The sequence below is a fragment of the Miniopterus schreibersii genome, assembly GCF_964146895.1.
Source record: "Miniopterus schreibersii genome assembly, chromosome: 5".
Lineage (NCBI taxonomy): Eukaryota > Metazoa > Chordata > Mammalia > Chiroptera > Miniopteridae > Miniopterus > Miniopterus schreibersii.
In genome coordinates this window covers 15,985,499-16,006,739 of record NC_138106.1, presented here as the reverse complement: position 1 = coordinate 16,006,739, position 21,241 = coordinate 15,985,499, and the positions used below count along the sequence as shown (strand labels likewise).

At 40.7% G+C, this 21,241-nt stretch overlaps 1 protein-coding gene across 2 annotated transcripts in view; it reads right to left on the bottom strand.

The window, feature by feature from the left end:
- The window catches only part of MBNL1 (muscleblind like splicing regulator 1), a 159,990-nt gene that overhangs the window by 14,970 nt on the left and 123,779 nt on the right, over positions 1 to 21,241 (bottom strand). Inside the window, exons 4-7 of one of the 2 annotated variants that reach the window (XM_081138525.1) lie at positions 20,818 to 20,928; positions 11,955 to 12,155; positions 1,736 to 1,993; positions 533 to 586 (exon numbers count right to left, since the gene is read on the bottom strand). In XM_081138525.1, coding sequence (XP_080994651.1) covers positions 533 to 586; positions 1,736 to 1,993; positions 11,955 to 12,155; positions 20,818 to 20,928 — 624 coding nt within the window. The remainder of the gene's footprint in view (positions 1 to 532; positions 587 to 1,735; positions 1,994 to 11,954; positions 12,156 to 20,817; positions 20,929 to 21,241) is intronic. The other variant, XM_081138526.1, reaches the window with a different exon arrangement.

The window sequence follows — 21,241 nt, the reverse complement described above, 5'->3', positions numbered from 1 at the left end:
GCTCCGCGAGACCGACGGGAGGGTAAGCGGTGTTAATCGTTAATCGTGCAGCGGACGGGCAGGTAAAATAAACCTGGGCCCCCTCGGCCCTCCCCCCGCTCTACCTACTCATGCAAATGTCCCCGAACATGCAAGTTTTTTTTTTGTTTTTTTCTTGAACACTGAACTCTACGTATTAAAAAAGTAAATAATTCTATCGCTAAAGCCATGCTAACCAAAGAGGTACATAAATATACAGTCAAAATACATTTTTAAATGCCCTTGAAGTATTTCATTAGAACGTTCCACAAGGTAGTTAAACTGAATGTGGGCTGCTGGGCTTTCGGAATCTTTCATTGCATCGTATCCGTCCAGGAACTTATAGGATAGTCTTTCCGCTAATTTTGTTCAGGAAACCACACTCAGTTTTTCATTGTACTTTGCAACTTTATAACATAAAAATAGATCTATATAGTTTTAAAATCGATTAAAAAAAAAACTTGTCTCTACAACAAAGCTACATGCCAAGCTAAAAGGTGAAAGGTCATAGTACCAGGTCAAAGGTTGCCTCGAGGGGTCGCTTCAGTGATTTGACAGCCGACTGAGTCTTAATTAGCAGGCAGCGAGCACATGATGGCAATGGGCCAGTGGGGTTCAAGCGCATTAACATAAACAGCAAGCAGAGGTGCATCATGGGGGCAGCAGTGCATTTTTGGGTAGGTGAGAAAAAACAAATAAAAAAACAAATCATCGGAATGCCATATACAACGAATAACAAGACTAAGCATGCACAATAAGGGCGCTACTGAGTTGTTATTGGGAGGATCACTCCTCTTTGTAGTTAATTACAAACAAGATACTCTAACAGAAAAAAAAGAGTGAAAGGAAGAGAGGAGAGAGTCCGCCTTCTGTATTTTTGCTCAAGTATCCATACACAAACACAGGGAAGACCTCTCTCGCGATTCTTGTACTTTCTGGCTATTTTAATGGTCATCATATATTTATGTAAAAAAAAAAAAAAAAAAAGAGGGACAACATTAAAACAGCTAAGCCAGGAACGAAGAATGGACTCATTAAAATCAGCTATTAGATCCCATTAAAATTTACCTTCGGACTAGAGCTGAGCCTCTGTTCTAAACGATCCAATTTCTAACTCCTGGAGTACTGCTCTCTTTCTCCTTTCTAGCTAACGGCACAGGCAAGCTTCTCTCCTTTTACAGTTAAGTTGATGCCACGGTCTTATTTAAGGCGATCTAGATAGCGCGGCTGTTCAAAATCTAGCAGCTCCTTCTAAAAACAATTTTGTGGCAGCAGTTCTCCTAAATCGTTTCGGAGGATGTTACTGTTAAAAGCAAGATCTATGTAGAGAAGAGCCTTGGTGTGCAGAGGTGCCCGCCGAGGGAAAACTGGCTGATTATTAGACGGCACGCGGAACTAAAGCACCGAAGACGGCAGTATCGTTAAACCGAAAAGGAGACAGTGTTCTTTACGAAGCAGAAATCTCAGAAACCCTACATCCGAAGGGAGACGGAGTGTGAAGAGTTAGGCCAGAGGGAGAAGCAGTGTGAACCACCTGCGGGGCTACCCTCACTGCGTGAACGGTAACTTCATTATGGATTGTCTGGGATACCTGAACAAACATATCTTCAGCAAAAAAATAAATTAAAAAAAAATGAAAAAGTTAATAAATGAAGGGCCTGCCATCGGAGACACGGTTCGCTCTGCTGGCAGGGAGCGGGCGGGCGTGCCTACTCACCATGGCAGCTGCGGTGGCTGCCGCCTGGGCCGCTGCAGCCTGGTTGACCTGGTACTGGGCGGCCTTGATCTTGGCCTGCAGATGGGCCGGGGGGTGGAAGTATTTGCACTTTTCCCGAGAGCATCTCCCTTTGATGTAATCCATGCACACGGTGACCGTGTTGTCGTTGGTGTCGATCATGGTGCTGTCCGCGGGATGAGCAAACCGACAATCGTTTTCTCCCCTGTTGCAATTGCCACGCTGGTATTCTCGACACACCTACAAGGTCACCAAGTGCGGGGGTCAGTCAACATGGACAAACAGAATCTTTCTGAGGATTTTCACTCAGAGCGCAAGGCTGGTGAAAAGGCGGCTACAGAGGAAGAGGGAAAAGGTAATTTGCAAACAAAAAAACCACGCATCTTGAAAAGTTCCTACTTCAGTATACAAATTACAACGCCATTTCAGTAAGAAGTCCGTGAGCAAGAAAATGCATTTATAATACTAATTATGTTAAATACCTGATGTAAAATATGTGGATATATTTATTAATCACTAAGGGAAAAACAGTAACGTTACAGTAGAGAAATCTGGCAGACACCACTTTAACCAAGTGATCCAAGTTAATATCATCAGTAACAAGATGTTCATATACCCACTTTTATGAGGCCCCGAAAAAAGGGCAGGACATCACTTTGGTTGTATGACTGCTGCGAATGCATAACCTGAGTTTAATCACGAGGAAACATCAGACAAACAGAAATGGAAGGATGTTTTACAAAACAACTGACTGGTACTCTTCCAAGGCGTCAAGGTCATGAAAGACAAAGAAAGGGGGCGGCACTGTCACAGACTGGACAGCTCTGGAGTCAGGGAAAGGATGCTGATAAGACGAATGGCAAAATTTAATTAAGCTCGGTAGGTTGGCTAACAGCAGCGTTATCAATGCTAATCTGGTTTTGTAAATGACTCTGGTTATGTAAGATGTTACTATTTAGGTGTCGGTAAAGAACAGGCAGCAACTCTTGGTTCTATTTTTGCAACTTTTGTGCTCATCTGAAATTATTTCTAAGTGAAAGTGTAAAAAGTAAAATTGGATAGCTCTTTAGTAAAGTGTTGCCAGGAGCTACTTTTTTTTTTTTTTTAATCACTAGAGATTGACTTGGTAGTTATACAAAGACGGTGGGAAAAGGTTCGTTTCTGTTATTGCCTATTTGTTTTACGTCTTTTATTTTTGCCATGGGGACCGTGGAGGAAAGGCTAGAATGGACTGTCTCACATTCATTTGCTCAGTTTTGACTCTTGCTATTGTTATTAATGAAGTTTGTCCTGGTGATGGCTCCTGTCAGGTTTCTGAAACTGTCTCCATTCGGGATAGTTGGACCTTTTCTCCACAAGAGGGCCACCTAAAACACGGAATGTTCCCTTAATATTCCCATGCTCCCACTCCAGGCTTCAAGGACTGGGTTTTTACTTTTCATTCCACAAACTGAGCGAGTGAAGACCCTGCGCGCTTTCTTTTGGAGTTCAGCAAGACAGGGAGTCCTGTTACTATTTAAAAAGCAAAGGTTTTCTTGGATTTGTGTACATGAAACGATTGCGTTTAATTCCAGATCTTTTCCCCAATACATCCATACCACATTACTGAAGAAAGTGCTTCCTTTACAAAGGGCTGGTTAATTTGCATCAAGCTACATCTTAAAAACAACATTACAGATGACATCTTGCACTATTTGGAAACCTCAAACCAGCTAAGGCTTTGTATTCCGCAGACATACCCACGGGCCAAGTCTATTCACCACCTCATTCAATTTATTTAACTTTAAAAATTCATCGAATCACTACTCTGTGCCAGACACTCCGAGATATCAAGAATACAAAAACGACTTAGGAAGTTACAGACGACCCTATTTTACTCCATTTCATTTATCTTCTCGAACAAAAGAAAACAACAATAACCAGGAGGTTGTAATTCGGAAAGCGAAAATGATGAAGCTGTTACCCAGAGCGCCTGTCCCGTCCTCGGGCCGAGTGTCAGGACGGGCCGGGAGCGTCCCAGCCGCACCCCCAGGCCCTAACCAGCATCTACCAGATTAGGCTCGTGGGCACAGGTGGGCGGCCAGACACGCTTCCACGAGAATAAGAGTTTTTCCTGCAGACGACATTTATGCTGAACTGACACTATTATCAACAGAGAGGCTACTTTTCTGTTTAAAGAAACCTGTCCCTGTGGCCCTGCCCGACAGGAAGCCGTGACCTCACGCTGGTGCTGGCAGCTCCGCAGTCACCTGCCCCGCCAAGGGGCGCGCGGAGGAACTGGCAGCAGGTCAATGGACGCTGTTTCTCAACTGGCCTCGCTCTTTGCCACCCTGATGAGAAAGACAATCTAAAGGTAATCTACTGGTGGGATCTTGAATAGCTATTAAAATCAAAGAGTTGTTATTTTCCAAAAACAATGATGGCAGGCCGGTGCTAGAAATCTGAGCATCTTCCCAAATATAACCTGAGTGCTGGGCTGATTTTGATTTTGATGATTTCTCCCTCTATTTCAATGTCCTTTGTATTTTCAATGATGTGAACTTAAATTCAGGTTACAGGACACCGGTCGTTCGAGATGCCTCCTCATTTCCTCTCTCCACTTACTGTGTTCACGTGTGTGCAGTCTGTAGAGCTTTATTTATTTATTAGACTGGGTTCTTCATTATATAGGTTTATTGTAATGGTTTATTACAATTTTTACTTGTGGGGCGCATTTAGGGAGAATTCTAAGACTTTTTAAGCAGAGTTGATAACTAGCAATTAGTTTAGAAGTTGTTCTAAATCCAGCCTTTCTGAACTTCAGAGAGTTTAGTGAAATATATTTGCACGATACGTGTTTTTGACTTTCTTTTCTTTTCTTTTTTTTCCAAGTTAAGGTTTCTGCTGACATGGGAAATGAAACAGAAAAAACATACTGAAATAGCTGTTCTCCCATTATTCTTGTCTTTGAGAAAATAAAGAAGAAATTTAAAAAATGTCTTGTGAAAACCTGTACTTGTGAGGGCTACAGGCCAGAGGGGCTGGTTTGGCTTGATTTCTCTGATAAAGTCCAGAAAACTTTAGAGTAGGCTGATCCCCCCCAAAATTTCTAGATATAAAATTCTACTTTGCTAGATATATAATTCTAGCAAATTATAATTGACAAAATTTCGACAAATTTGATTTTGGAATTCAAATCAGGATAAGAAATTGCACAATTTACCATAGCAATTGGTAAATTTGGAACACAGAAGGTAAAACTAAATTTGAAAATCCTAACAACATTATGGTTCTTTTCTAGTCTCATCCAGTCGTCCTCATGTACACATTTTTCAAATAGGTTTTACGTAATTATAGTGAAGCTATACTCTGTGAACTGTTTTTGCTAAGCAATTTTCATTTTACTGAGTGTCCAGAGTAATAATTTTTTATGGCTGCATCGAATTCCATCAAATAGACATGAATAATATAGGTAACTCTTTCGGAGAACATTTGAATCACTTCTAATATTCCCAAATACCATAAATACTGCAAAGAATATATTCATGACTATAGGCGTTTTTATTTTATCATTTCCTAAGGATAAATGTGCAGAAACAGCATTAGAAGGTCAAAAATATAAATACTTTGTATAGTTCAGTAAGTGGTTTTTCAAACCTAGATTTAAATAATTCCATCCATTTAGCTAGACACATAATATGCTTCAATCGAAAAGAATATTGGTTGAGTCTTTTACTCTAAGTATTAAAGCCGGATTTGGTATGTAAATCAGCTAAGTTTTATATATTTTCATTCAAAATGGATAAGAGGTTGCTTTCATGGTAAAAACCATTTTTTCCAATGAAGATAGTCACTGAAAATACTTTAGAGTATATTCCATTTCCAAAAAGAAAAGAAAATCTACGGAATAAAAAAAAAAAAAATAGAAAGAAAAATCATCAGAAAAGCTTCCCAAAGAAATGTGAATGAATTCCATATAAAGCTTCTTCGGTTAATTAAATAGCAATGGCACAGCGGAAAGAGGACAGTTTACAATCAGAAATTGTGGGTTCTAGTTCCTCCACTTAACAGCCATGGAATCTCGAATCCTAAGAAGATGTGTAAATAGCTTAAAACACACCATGCACATCTGCTCAAAATAGTTCTGTTATTTGATCTCTAATTTTATACAAACATGGCAAACGTATTTCGAATGGTGAAAATAAAAGGTTTATCAGCAGTATTAAATTTAGCAGCTCTCTGCAAAGTTAAGGCATTGGGATTCTAAGGAAATTAATGCCAATGTTTGAACTGAATCAAAACTGGACAGTCCAGTGCATGTCCTTTAAGGAGAGATCCTTTCCAGTAATAGATGGGTGCTCACCATATTTAACTCATTCATCTTTTGAGAATAACATCCGAAAGCAAGAACAGGAAGCTAATTATAACAGGAAACAGGGTCTCAGTCCATTTTAATATTTTGGGAAGTCATTTTAAACCTAATGACCAATATTACGGCTTATTCAAACACACATGCATACCTATTTTTCAACAATAAATATCATGGACTTTATTTTCTATTAACTTGAGCTAACATGACACATTAAAACAGAAACTGGATAATCAATGATTTTATAAGTATCCACAGTATTACTGATCATGAGTATGCAATTTAATGCAAAGAAATTATCTGTATTTTCAATTCAAAAGGATTAAAATCTCCACATTTTAATATTCTGGTGGTTGGGGGAAGTGATCTTGGGTAATTGTACAGTTAAATTTCCAAGACAAATATCTGATGATATATCTAGTTTCAGTCTGTTATCTAACAATTGTACAAATTTGGTCTATCTGAACCTCAGTTTTCCTCGCTTTAAGAAACTGAAGAAAAAGACACCCATGTTAGCTATTTTAGAGGATTTCTATTAAGATCAAATGGGAGTTTTCTTTAAAATCTACAAGGCAGAACCCATCATTACTTTCAGGCTGGAGAACACGAGCATATTTCTATAGGTGATACAGCTAAGAACTTGTAACTTGACTTCATGTGATTAAAAAACTGAATCTGAATACATAGGAATGACCAACTAAAGAAAACTTTCCATTAAACCCACTGCCGAGTTTTACTTTATTTATTCCTATGAACAAATGTGCAAACCAACAGGACAGGAAATTCAAACAACTATGAAAGAAGCTCACCAATATGCCAAAGTGCTCAAATCTGTAGTTACTTTTATTACTCTTTTCTAAGAGTGATGGCAAAGATGGAGAAATTTTAGCTTTAACTGGGTGAGAAATTAGTGGATAAACAGCAAAACTGAAGACCAAGCCAAGATGAGCAATTACCTTATTTGAAACAATTTACAACTCTGTCACCTCTGAAATAAAATTCAAACTAATCACGAGAGAAATAATTCACAGGCACATAGTATATTAAATGTTTTAAATGGGAGTGCGAGTACACTTTCAAGAACCACTCTAAAGCTTTACTACAGATTTTAAAGAATATTTTTAAACTACATAAACCTGTGTATATAAAACTCTTAAGATTTCTTAGTAATTGTCTAGAGACACTAAAGTATCATATAAGCAATGCCCAAACATCTTCTGCAAAAATACAAAATTAAAATAATCCTATCAATAATCCTTTTTATATTAAAAGCACCTGCTTTTCTACTATTTTTAAAAATTGAATGTCTTTTATATTCACTGGATCATGTCAAATCCATTCAATTCCTATAAAAATCCCCATCTAGGTTTGCTTTCACTGCCACCTTAACCCCCATTTAGCTTTATGTGCTCTTTTTGTCTGGTCAATAGGTATATTTTTAATCATATAAAAGAATGATAGTCGCTAGAGTCTTCCTTCTATGGCATCATGTAGCAGACGCATCCAGTATCCAGGGGCCTGAACCAGAAACCCATGTCGCGGTGACCTCAGTAGGATAAAACGTTCAGCACAATAATTTCCTTTAAAACAAATTCTAGCTGAAGGTACCAGAAGCCAAGTTGTTGGTCCACCTTTCCTGAAATACTCTGTATGTTTTGCTCAGGTAGACTGTTGGTATAAAAAAGCTGCTGTGAACCAAATGGAAACCTTTTATCTTCATCAGCGTGTGAACTGTGGGGCCACTGGTTTGCTTCTGTTGATTAATGCTATTACGTGGTATAAATTACCTTAATAATCATCGATTACCTAAAATAGTTTATTACGAGGTTCATCATGTTCTCAGCAACCGAAATCGCAAGGTGTTACAGGAGTTGGAGGAGACAGTTTTTTAAATCGAGATCTTAAGAAACTGTACAGAGGTAAATGATGAGAAGCTGGGACTTATCTGAGAGGCTGGCACCCAGGGCAGGGCGAGTCCTGCGGACTCTGGGGGCAGGAGCGCCTGGCACAGCTGTGGAAAGGACTCGGGGCCCACCGAGACCTCAATCGGTCTGTGGGGCGAGGCCCTGCATGTTTAACAACCACCCGAAGCACCCGGGGTCCTGGTTTGTACTTGGAATGCACAAATTTCAGCATGGTCCCAGGGAGAATACTAATAAATTATTAGCTAAAAATGTGTCATGTTTTAACCGCTCTGTTGGATTACCCTAAACTCTAAGAACTCGGATCTTTCTGGATTAACTGATTAACCGGGTGATTGACTGATTCATTTGGTCATTCATTTAACAAGCTATTGGGCATCACTCACGAGCTGGGCACTACGCCGATGTGAACCTTTTCTTATTGTTGGTAAGAAAGCAGTTAAGAGATTTCAAAGATACCCTCACAAAACGCTTGACCTGGAGAGGTTCAGTAGCTCTTCCCTGGATATTGTTGAATAAATGAGAATGACTGCGTTCAGGGATCCTTTTGCACCATAAGAAAGTACCGTGTTTCAGTGTTTCTCGACACTGAGTCAAACAATGGTCTCCTTAATTATTCTTCATAATGAAACAGGACTATGAATAAAAAAACTCAGTCCTTTCCAGTACCTATAGATTTTAAACAGTTCCTTAAAATAATCATTTAAAATAAACAGCTGCTTGGGAATTACAGGAAGGCATCCCAAGGTCACAAAATGGAATTATAAAAGCCACTGTGACTGATACTTAAGACACTTGCTCCTCATTAGAGAAAACCATGAAAACTGACTTTTGCAGCATAGACAGTCCTTTAAAAGATATCCAACAAAGAACGAATAATGTGAATATTGATATAAAGCTGATATGTGTGTTTTACATATATATAGATAAAATGAAATTTTTCAAAAGCTTGTGGCTGGCATTAAAATAATAAATGACCTAAATGTCCCTAGGATGTTCTAACTGTAAGTGATCTTAGAGATTATCTAGCACAATCCCCTAATTATGTATGTGTGGGATACGAAGCTTGCAGAACATGTGAAACTTGACCCAAGCTTACCCAACTAATCAGAAACATCACTAGCACTAACCCTTGGGTCTCTGTTTTCCAATTGAACGCTTTTTGTGGAATCACATTTTGTAGAATCACTAGTTCTTGGGCTCCTGTTTTCCAATCTAACATTTTTTTTTTTTTTATAAATACATATCAATTCTTCCAAGCAATTATATAAGAACCAGAAGGCAGATAAATCCACGATTTTTAAAATTTCTTTAATGTCTAACAAATTGTAACAAAAAGAAGGAAGCAGTAAGAAAAACTGGACAATATTTTAACTGATTTAAATTTTTTTCACCTCCAAAGGAACTCAAAATTGAAAGATGTACTTCAGAGTTCTTTGAGGAAAAAATAGAGTATAGATTTAAACCCCCTAATAACTAAACATGTGGCCAATCAGCAAATCAGTGTGTGCACTTACTGCCATGTCTGCTCCAATCTGCAGTGCAATTAGCACGAGAGGAAATAACCTGAAGATAAGAGCCTCTAAAATCACAAGTGCTGAGCAGGGAGACATGCCCCTTCACCCTGCACTGCAGTGTCCTAAAAGGCTGTCACTGTGACACTGGACCAGACCCAGTTAGCAAGGACAGCACAGGACGCTGGCCCACCGCCGGGCATTCAGATAAGCGGCATCCAGGTGACAAGGAAAGGCCAGGCAGAGCAGCCCTGGGCATCTGTTATGACTACACTGAAATAAGCCAGACAAAACACATGCAGCGGCTCTTCCCGAAAGAAAAATAAAACCAAATAACAAAAGTTTTCACTTTAATTAAACACGAACCAAAATACAATCAGTTACCGACGACCTAAAACTGTGAGAGGATTCGTTGAGAAGCATTCTGACCACACAGCTAGTCTCTTAAAGGGATTCTTTTCAAGCTTTTTCAATAGAGATTTTTCTCAGCTTTTTAAATGTCATCTCCCATCAATAATGAATTCACGAAAGTTCATCTCAGACTGCCTATTTGGGGCCCATTAATCAGCAATTACGCATTATGAACCCAGGGTTGGCTTCAGAAAGGGGCTTCACATATGGAGCATCTGATAATTTTTAAATATTTAAAATTTCTTAAGCTTCCTCCTGATTTACCTGCAAATGGCACTAGTTAATTAGTGAAGAAGTGAAGTCTGCAATGACAAACCACGCACAGGTCAAGAAGCATCTCTCTCCCCAGCAGTCTCCAAGTCCTTCCTGAGCTCTACTTACCATACTCTCTTAATTAGCAGCCTTTTCCAAAGTGGTTAATGAAAGTAAGAAACGAGCCTAAAACAAACAGAGCTCTACCTGGCCAGTTTGGCTCAGTGGGCCCGTGGACCAAGGGGTTACGGGTTCGATTCCCAGTCAAGGGTTAGCCGCCCCCGTAGGGCGCAGGCAGGAGGCGCCAATCAATGCGTCTCTCTCACACCCATATCCATGTGTCCCCCCCTTCCCTTCCTTCCAGTATCTCTAGAAATTGATGGAGAAAATGTCCTCAGGTGAGAGTTAAAAACAAAAACAAAAACAAACGAAGAAAAAAACCCAGAACTTTAAAGAGTATACAGGAGCCAAAATGTGCTGCCTCCTCTTTGTATTATCACCTGTATGGGAACAGGACAGTGACACAGTGTTTTAAATGCAATTCTGAGTTCACACCCCACTGGAACATCCTACCTTTGTGACCTTGAATAAACGATGTCGCATCTCTCCCCCTAAATTTGCTGCCCTGCAAAATGGAGTTAATGACAGAATCTTCCTCGTAAGATTGTCTTGACAATTAAATGTGTCATGCTTGTGAAGGGTGGACTGTGTATTTGGTAGATAATAAATATCCACTAAATATCAACTATTATTATTACCATTAAAAAGGTGGTAGGAGTTATAACTATTCTGAAATCTGAGAACTTTCGTAAAGCATGCAATAAAACTCAACAAACAAGAAATTGGTGCTTATTAAATAAATTCCTGCTACAGTGATAAATTATTAGTGTCAATTATGTTCACGCAAAAGTCTTATTTTGCTGCTTTCTCAGTAATTAACACATGCAAAACTTAACCAGGGAAAAGAGGAAAATGTCATTTTGTTCTTTAGCTGGACACCAATGCCAGGTTTCAGAGCTTTGATAACACAGTAAGGTTACCGTTTTTCCTCCATCTACAGTTCACCAAATCCATCAATTTACAGCTATGCTGAAACTCTGAACAGCTACTTCAATATAAGATTTATATCTCTAATTTATTTTCATGTAGCAACAGCAAAGCACGCACATCCCATCATCTTTGACTCTGGGACTCAGAGCATCACACAAATTCCAATTAAAAATGCTTATAAGAGCGCACTTCATGAACAAAGCTGCCTTGCTAGTCCAACCAAAATACAGTGAAGCTTATGAGGCAATTTACAATAATAAAATTTAAAATGCTTTATCAATAGTAACTAAATAACATCTTTATGAGAACAAGCGTCAGGCGATTAATTTGTTCTTAGTAACAACGGCAATTAATATCTACGCAGCATTTGCTGGGCACCCGATATTCTCCTTACTCTCTGAGGTGAACGCCATTATTATCGCCATTCCAAAAATGAGGAAACTGAGGCACAACAAAGTAACAGGCGGTCTGAACCCAGAGTCCAAGTTCTTATCCATTATTCTACTCATGGATATTGTGGCGTTCGTGACTCTATATTCATCAAATACAGCATACCCACATTCTAGTAAACTGCTCCAAACATGAAACCAAAACCTCTGCCTTGGATTATTTTTTTAACTTTTATGGCAACGAAAGAAATAAAGAAATAGCACACTTTGCAAATTAGAATAGAGTGCATAAAGAAACCAGCTAATCATTCCTACCTCAAGTCTGTCTGTCCGCATTAATTTCTGTGCAGCAGCTGCAGCAGCTGCAGGTACAGGGACCCCAGGATTCCCTGTAACCAACATGGGTGCCGTCGGCAAGATCTCTGCTGGAACCAGGCTTGGGGAGACAGGTCCCAGGTAGGGATTAAAGGCTGCTGATGCATTGGTGGCTAAGCTTGGTGCAACTGAAAACATTGGCTGAAAAATAAAGTCAAAAGAAAAATTTAATATGAAGGTCCTGATTGAAATATCATCCATCCATCCAACCCATCCACCCATCCACCCATCCACCCATCCATCCATCCATCCATCCACCCATCCATCCATCCAACCCATCTATCCAACCCATCCACCCATCCACCCACCCATCCATCCATCCATCCATCCATCCATCCATCCATCCATCCATCCCCAATCTATTCTTCCTTTCCTCCTCCTTACCTCCCTGCACTCAATTCTGTGTTTATTTACTCTCAATCAGGATAAAGAAGTTTCTTAAATAAGCATTGATCGAATCAATGTTTTTCTAAAATATAACAGGTAACATACCATTAAATTTTCTAGGGGAATTTTACAGCCTGGGGTCTATAGTATTTGCAACAGATCAACTACTCAATAGGGAAACTTCTTGTGGCTACCTAATTTTCATCTCTGTCCTGATTTAACTCTAGAAACTTGTCTAAGAAATATATTTCACAATTGCTATGTCAGATGTTCTTGAAAGATGTGTTTACAGCTGTTAATAGGTTGCAAGTGTCCTATTATCTGGAATAAATAAAGCAGAACTCTCAGTGGATAGCTGAGTTTCACAGTCCATGTAAACTGTGAACAAGGCCCATGGGACCAGGGAAAGGTGATGATGACATCCTTCCCTGTGGGCATGCAAGACAAAGTGTTTGGCATACTCACTTGTTGCTGGTTTTTCTGGGGAAATTATAAATATTCCAACAGTCTGTCACACGCTTGTGAGACATTTAACAATGAATTGACCTTACTAGGGGGAACCATTTGAAAACATGAAGTCTGAAACAGAACACTTCTAACTAAATGCTACATGATTCTTCAAGGGAATGCCTATGGTAGCACTGAAGAAAATGCTACAAGGTCGAACTTCTGCCCGAAATGCTTTATGGATACATGAGAATGGATTCTACTTGTTGATATAAAAATATGCATATCAGGAAATATATCTGTTCTTGATAGAATTAAACGATTTACCTGAGATCTACTTTAGCAATTATCTTTTCCAGTTTTGAAAACATAACCTAGCACAACAGTTTCTCATCTTGTTGATGATACATTTTTGACTTCCTAATTCAATGGAGTTTCAATTCCTAAAGTTTAACGCTTTATGTCACAGTAATGTTTGTCTCTAAAACACAAAAACTAAAAGGCAAAATGGATCCTGTTCTTGATTGTAATTTTTAACAATTCATTTTCTTTTACCCTGTGGTAAGGAATAGAATCATAGAAATTTTTGTAGAATAAAAGAGACTTTATAATGTAGCTAATTCTCTCCTCTGATAGGAGTGAGAAGTTAGATGATCCCAAGTTTACACAGTATTCAAGAGAAATTTAGAATAAAGTTTTAAAGCAATTCAGATGTATTTACAAAAGTAAATCTTATAGCTCAGAAGAACCATGTTAAAAACACATTTCCTTTATCTAGTATGGCCCTGACTTACCCCGTATTTTTAAGAGGAAAATGCAATTCAAGTATTCCCTTTTCTTAGGGCAGTGGTTCTCAACTATGGGTGATTTTGCCTCACAGGGGACATCCAGCAATGTTTGAAGACATTTTGCTTGTCACAGTTGGGGGGTGCTATTGCATCTAATGGATAGAGTTCAAGGATGCTGCTAAATGTCCTACAACACATGGGACAGCCCCTTACAATAAAGATTTATCCTGTCCCAAATGTCAATAGAGCTGAGGCTGAAAATCCCTGTCCTAGGGATGCACTCTTCTCTTGATCTCACACATTGTTTTAGGACAAAACCTCTGTGTGTCCAGCTAGCATACATGACCTTATTAAGAAGACTGTGAAATATGGAATATTTAATACATAATTTGATTCACTTGGGAGAAGAAATGATACATCATAGATTCCTCTGATATTTCAAGATAAAATATGCCTCCAAATGTGTTGGTTTAAATGCCATGGTTAGCTGCTCTGCCAGGTGGATGGCTCTTGCCTGATGAAGTGGCCTAAAGTAATACCTCCCATCCCCAGGCCCATCCCTGCCCAAAGCAGCTATGCACTGAAAACAGGAAACTATCCAGCATTCCAGGTATGAACAATCCATAACCTGTCCGAAGCTGGGGCCCAGGACACTCTCTGCCCACCAACAATTACTTGAACAGCAGCTGATTTTATGCTGCTCCACTGTCCACTGGCTGCCGGGGCTGCAGCAGGACCTGACTTGGCCTGCGCAGTGAATACATGTTGAACTTGGATTTCTACTCTGATAGAGTCAGGTAAAACATACACTGCTACATACTCTCAGAGACAACACGTGAAATTTCAGCCAGGCCAGCAATCTATTTTTTCTATGAGATATTTGAGAATGATAGGAAATTTAGCCTTGAAGACTGCAAGACTAGCTCAGAACACGGAGGACAGACACCAGGTAGGATCACTCCTCTTTGTATTCTATTGCTGTGAACTAACATGTATTTCCAGATAGTGTACTTTTTAATGTGTACTTTGGAAAGTTACTGAGATGTTTATGTCACTGTACACAATCTCCTATAATTATTTCGAAGCAGTGGTCAATTTTACAAGCTTATTTGGAGGAAAGAAAAGCCTTCATATTTTAAGAAAATAAGACCAGTGGCCAATAAAATTCAGCTTTGCTAAAGCTCACTGAATAGGAGAAATGTATAATCTATAATGCCTATAATATAGCAGTTGCATATTACAGGGGAAAGAATACTTTCATTAGATAAAAATATGGGTCTTAGTAATTGGCAACCATTTTCCCGCTGGACTGTGTCTACAGAGTAGTCACGTGAATTGATTTCCGGACTTGCTTCAGCAGAACAGATTGAAATGTGATGAATTTTAGGGCTCTCTCCCCAAGTAAAACCTGCAGCAGCTTTTAAAAACCTGAAACATCAACTATTCAACGAGCATTATCTCAAACTGTTCCCTCTCCAGATAAGTGGAGCTATTTGCTAAACAGGCAGGCAGGCAATCAATAATAATAGCTCTATGCTTTGAAACTTGATTCCAAAAAAAAAGGTACAACATTCCTCCATTTCTTTTGAGTTTCTGCAAATCGGTTACATCCCTTTGTCCAAGAGCACCTTGCGGGAGGCAGGTCACTGCAGGACCCGGCAGGGCCCTGAGCGGGCGAGTCAGGAGCCTGAACTCCCGCACCGCCAGCTCCCACCCAGCAGCTACCCCGACAGGGCTCGGCCGAATCGCCAGGGCGGATATTAACGAGTGGGATTATCGAGTGGCACCCCATTTTCCCTCCAGTAGCCACAGGATAATGTATAAGTACATAATTGGTGCACTTGCTACTAACGGCATCCTTGTAACAATGATTTACCGATAACCTGCTTCCCGGAAGGCATAGGAAGGTCGGCTTATTACTATTCTTTTGCCTGTGAACCCCCTGAACAGAGGAAAACAAATGGCCAGCTGAGGAATGCTGGTGCTTTTATGGGCTAATCATCTGTTTGCTTTAAATGAGACACTCTGATTCCATTAAGGTAATCAGGCTTTATTAGAAATGAAAATGTTATTTAGTTTCACATTATGGTCCTCGTTGGATGTGTGCAAACATGACTATCAGCATAATTCCCTCTATTTACTGTGTGCCAGGCACTGTGCTCGGTGCTTTGCTTATGTTTCTGTATTTAATCCTCACAACAGTAGAGTATAAACTGCAGGGGGCAAACAAACAAAAAACTCCACTGCTTTTAAGATGGGGACGGGGCAGAGATGCCTGTTTAGTACACCGCTGAATTATCAGAACCTAGAGCAATGCCTGGCACACAGTAGGCACACAATAAATACACCCTGAATAAGTGCTTGACTGACTGACTGACTGACTGACTGACTGACTGACGAATGGATGGATGAAGGTGTGAATGAATTACAGCCTTGTCAGGTGGGTATTATTAATCCCATTTTGCAGATAAAGAGAAGGTCTCCGGGAGATTATGGGCCCGCAGTCACAAACGAGAGCACAGAAGCGCCAGGATATGTGCACAGGTGTGTCCGACTCCAGGTGGTTTGAAAACAGTGGCCCTCTGTGCGGTGCTGACTGCCCATCAGAGTCCCCAAGGACCTTGAATCCCGAGTGCCCTGCACTCCCCCTCATCAGGCTCTGGGACTCCTGGCCAATTCCAATTCCAGGCACTATATGGCCTTCGCCTACCATTTAGAAGCAGAAATAGGTTGTTTTCTGATTCTATGTGAGGTGTCTAAGGACAGGTGTTCCCTTATAAATCTCTTCTTCTGGACATGGTTTTTCCTCCGCACTAAGGCTGCTCCTGCCCAGCCCGCTATTTAATTCAAGAATCAGGACTCTTCCTGGTGAAGTTTCCCAACCCACCCACACCTCCGACTATACCCAGGCTTGTCCTGCCCTCGGGTCTCCAAGACCCCGCATCACTCAGGCCCAGCATCAATCACCACAGTGTCCGTGACCATCTCTCTCTTCTACTGAAACTGGACTGCAGGCTCTCAGCGGGCAGATCCGGGCCTTGTGTTCTGTTCATTTTGTATCTATCCTACAACTGGCATCTGCACAAACATCTGCTTAACAGATATATCGACGGATATGCTATTTTTTCTCTGTCACAGAAACTAGCAAATACATTCAATATTTTCTAGAAATAGATATTTAAACATTTAAAAAAGAGATTTAAAGTTACTTCTTCCATTTTAAAATTTAATCAAGTTCTCTAATACGCTTGTAAGAAAAGTTTAATTTCTTTTCTTTTTGGCTTGCAATTTTCATACTGAATTTTCTAAGTTACCCTGTTACCATGCTGTGCTGTTGCAAATATCCTAGGGGCTCTACTTTATTTTAAAATGCTACGTGAAACAGTGTTTGTTTTGCAAGCAATGTTGACAAGTTTTAATAAAATGGAGGGAGTATGTGCAATACATAACTGGTGTATGCTGGGATATACATAAATTTTGAGTTAGAGTTGTGTAGATTTTGTGGGTGTGTGTGTCTGTATATTTGTGAAGGTCAAACTTTTAAGCAGTAAAAAATAAAGCTTTTAAAAAAATAACAGCACAATCAAAGTATATGACACCAGATTTCGTGTACAGCCCTGTAAAAGAGCTATAAACAGCCTCTGTAAACAATAATTTTGAATATAAGCACAGAGCCAAGAGCTGACGGGAGTTACCAACAAATGCAGGTTGCAGAGCACTTTTTCTAAGGAGGTAGCACACAGCCACGATCACAGAGACACTGCTTCCAACTCTGCTCTTAGACGCACTCGCTGACAGGGCAAATCCAACGACCGTTTGTTTTATTCTTAATTTCACTTCCTCTTTCAATCCAGCTGGACTGAATATTTAAATAAAGAAGGCCCACTTTTAGCTCTCCAAGAAGAAAATAAGCAACAAACACGCCCGCCCCTAAGATCTGGAACCTATTCTCCAGCTCCTTGAGGAAGCTCAGGCTCCTTGACCGAAACAGGAGGTGAGAAGGGCAGGTGGCCCTGGCCAGGTGGCTCGGCTGGGTGGAGCGTTGTCCCTAACACCAAAAGAGGTGCCGGTTCCATTCCTGGTCAGGCCCGTTTGACTCCTGGTCAGGGTGCAGACAGGAGGCAGCTGACCAATGTTTCTCTCTTTCCCTCTCTCTCTCTTTCTCTCTCTTTCACTCCCCCCCCCCGCTCTAAAAAACAAACAAACAAAAACAATAAAAACATATCCTCAGGTAAGGATTTAAAAAAAAAGAAGGGCAGATGGGATGACGTATGATTTAGGGTGACTGGCTTGGAAACATTTTACCAGAAACACTTTGGGATGAAGTGGCCTTATCTCAACCACTAGCTGGGTAAACTGGAAACTAAAGCACTAAGAAATAGTTTAAGAATCCTAGGAGGTCCTGGAAGTGTGACAAATGATGACTTCAAAGTTTTCAGCATCCAACTGCCAACAAACGCTTGGAACATAAGGCAGGAGCAGAGACGAGATGACAGGAGCAGCAGAGAGGCTCCTGAGACCTGAGCTCAATGTGGTGACTGAATTCCTCTCTCCCTAGACGGCTACAAATGCATGAAGTGCACCGGAAATTCGACATGTGTTAGGTCCCTCAACACAGCCACGTGTGTGCACCTTAGGGGGCGGCTGGCATCAAAAGTTATGGGTGGCCAAGGCTAACCCTTGGGAGCACAGGGAAAGGCACGGGAGGCCACAGCTAGCTCTCTGAGGGCAATGACAAGAGCCTGAAATCAACAGAATTTCTGGAAGATATCTTTCAGGAATGGACCCAAGGAATACACCAGATGCCCCCAAGCTGTAAGCCACAAGGTGCAATCTACCTTCAGTTAGGTTGTTTAGTAATTTTTCATTAGATTACCTTTGCATCCGAGAGTGCATGGCAAAGTAAAAAATAAAAAATTAAAGTAGCACCTAGGAAATAAATCCAAAAGTTTTTTTGTGGTTGTTTGTTTTTTTTTAAATTTGGATAACTAAATACTACAGGTCTTCCATTTATCTTCAAGTTACACAGCTAGTCAGTAGCAAGGCCAGTCATATTAATTACTCCCTCTGAAGCTCTGAGTCTTCTTCATCTGCAAATTTGGGATGATATTACCTATTTTATAGGGTGGTTGTGAGGATTTATGACACAAAAAGTACCAAGTCCAGTAAATGCCTGTATAGCATTGTATTGGGCCCCCAAAATGTTAAGTCCTACTTTTGATTCTTGGCTGGGTACCTTTCATTACATTTTAATAAAGTCCTTAAAAACAGAAAACTCTCCTATAAATCTCGCACTCCCTAAGTCAGCCCAGTGTCATGTTCCAAACACCTTAAATTTATAGACCGGGTCTCTCAAAATTTATGAGCAAACGAGAGCCTAAACTAAGAGACAGAAGAGCAATTTCCTGGTGACAGAAGAGCAATTTCCTGGCCCCCGAAGTACCCTCACGAAGGCCCTGGCTGCCTCCGCGCCCGCCTAGCACCCTCGGAGCCGCAGTCTCTGCGCTGGGCCCGGGCCGCTCCCGGCCGCAGCTCCGCGGACCCTGGGGAAGGCAGGCCACCCTGAGCCTCTGCTGCTTTTCCTCGCGTTCAGGAAACGCCTCCCACATTCCTTCTTTCGGTCACCAAGCAACTGTTCTCATCTCCGCTACGCGCCAGGCACAGTGCTAGACACTTCTGAACCTGCCTGGGCCTTGCGAAGCGCTTACCCGGTTCGTGTTCCTCCAGCTACAGCCTGGTGTCAACGTGGTGACCCTTAGGAAACAAAGATACTTCACCCGGGTGACCACAAGCCCTGTGGCTGCTCAGACGCTGCCGATAAGCCTGATGTCATGGGTCTGCTCACAGCATTAGCTCCTCTGATATCCCCACTACCTGGGCTGGGTCCCAGCTTGTGCCATGTCTTCAAGCACTAACATCTGGACTAGCGGCCACCCTCTTCGAGTGGCGACCCTTTTCCGTATCAGTCGCCTGGCTGCTTCCCTATCGGTAGGCCCGGCACTAACGCTCCAGGAGGGTTATGACCACCCATTCATTCCTGGATCTCCGTGTCATGAGCCTCATCGAAACAGGGCTGACTACAGCGAGATCAGAAAGTCTCAGGTGAGGTGTGAAAGGCAGGTTTCCTGGACTGAAGCCTTCTCTAGGGCCATTACAACCCCAAATGCTTTAAAACTGAGTATTTAAAATGACTTCCAGACTTATTACAAAAACGTCACTCCGCACAGAGTCTATTTCTAGGCTGATCTCACTATGCCTCTAGCAAAAGGGTATTTCCACTTTCAAATCTAGTAATATCAGGGAAAATGAATATAAAGCCTGAATGTGCTCACAACAGTGAAAGAGAGAGAGAGAGAGAGAGAGAGAGACAGAGGGAGGGAGGGAGGGAACTCATGGACATAGACAACCATGTGCTTATTGCGGGGGGTTGGGGTAGAGGTAGAAGAGCGCATAGAGGGGATAAGTGGTGATGGAAAAAGCAAAATAAAATAAAGTTTTTAAAAAAGAATAAGATTAACGTTGGTCTAAACTAAGAATTTTCCAACAAAAACACCAGAAAATGTGATGATTTTCCTAATGGTTTCAGAAATCTGTGATTTAGTGATTTCCTAAACAGTGCATATTTGCTACTAGTATTTCAAAGCCATGAGCATAAACGTTGCCTATAGTGTGTGCCAGGATGATGCATGTGATGACCCTGAAAATGGCCTTGGGAGTAAAACTCAAGGACTGACTCAGCAGGGGAGCGGCCACGACCAATGCTGTTGTCCCCAGTCTGGGAATCCCACCTGCTGGTCTCGGAGGTGCTCTCGGCCCTGAGGGGGTACAGAATGCTTTAAATGTTTAGGTGGAACAAAGTATCTCACGTCAGGAGGGATCTTATAGCAACGAAAGTAGCAGCTACCCCAAGGATGTATCGGATCTTTGATACTGTATGTGTGAGGGCCAAGTGTAACAGAGAATTCTTATCCAGTATTTTATGCTGGAGAGGATAATTATAACTAAACTTTTTAAAACCAATGGAAGAGTTTATGCTATCCCAATAAAGACAAGAGAAATTAGCAGATATAACAAAAATAAATTTACGATAGCATATTTTAAACTGAGCCCCCAATAATGAGAAATAAATAAATATATATATATCAGGTTAAAACAGACACAGAATTACAATAGTCTCTCACCTCAACTGCATAGTATTGATAATTGGTATCACTGCCGATCTGATATGGAGATCCCTCCCACCTCGCAATGCAATCCCCCCCTCTTTTTTGGAATGATTGGTGCATTAAGTTCTAAGAGAGAATAACAATTACATTGAGTTCAGGTGTTATAATGTATTAGGAAAAAAGTCAGTCAGCACGCATGCTACACTTAGTGCATCAGAAAAATGTGGGTCTTCACATTCCCATGCCCCCAAAATACTGCATATAAGTTAGCGACATAAATTACTGACAGATACAGTCTTACTGCTACAAATTTCAACATGCATTTAAATACAGAATGATCACATCACAATTAACATCAGAACACCTTTTGCAACCTAAAATTATGACATTAATCTTTTACATTTCTATGAACAAATGTGAATCAAAGTTATTAAAGTCA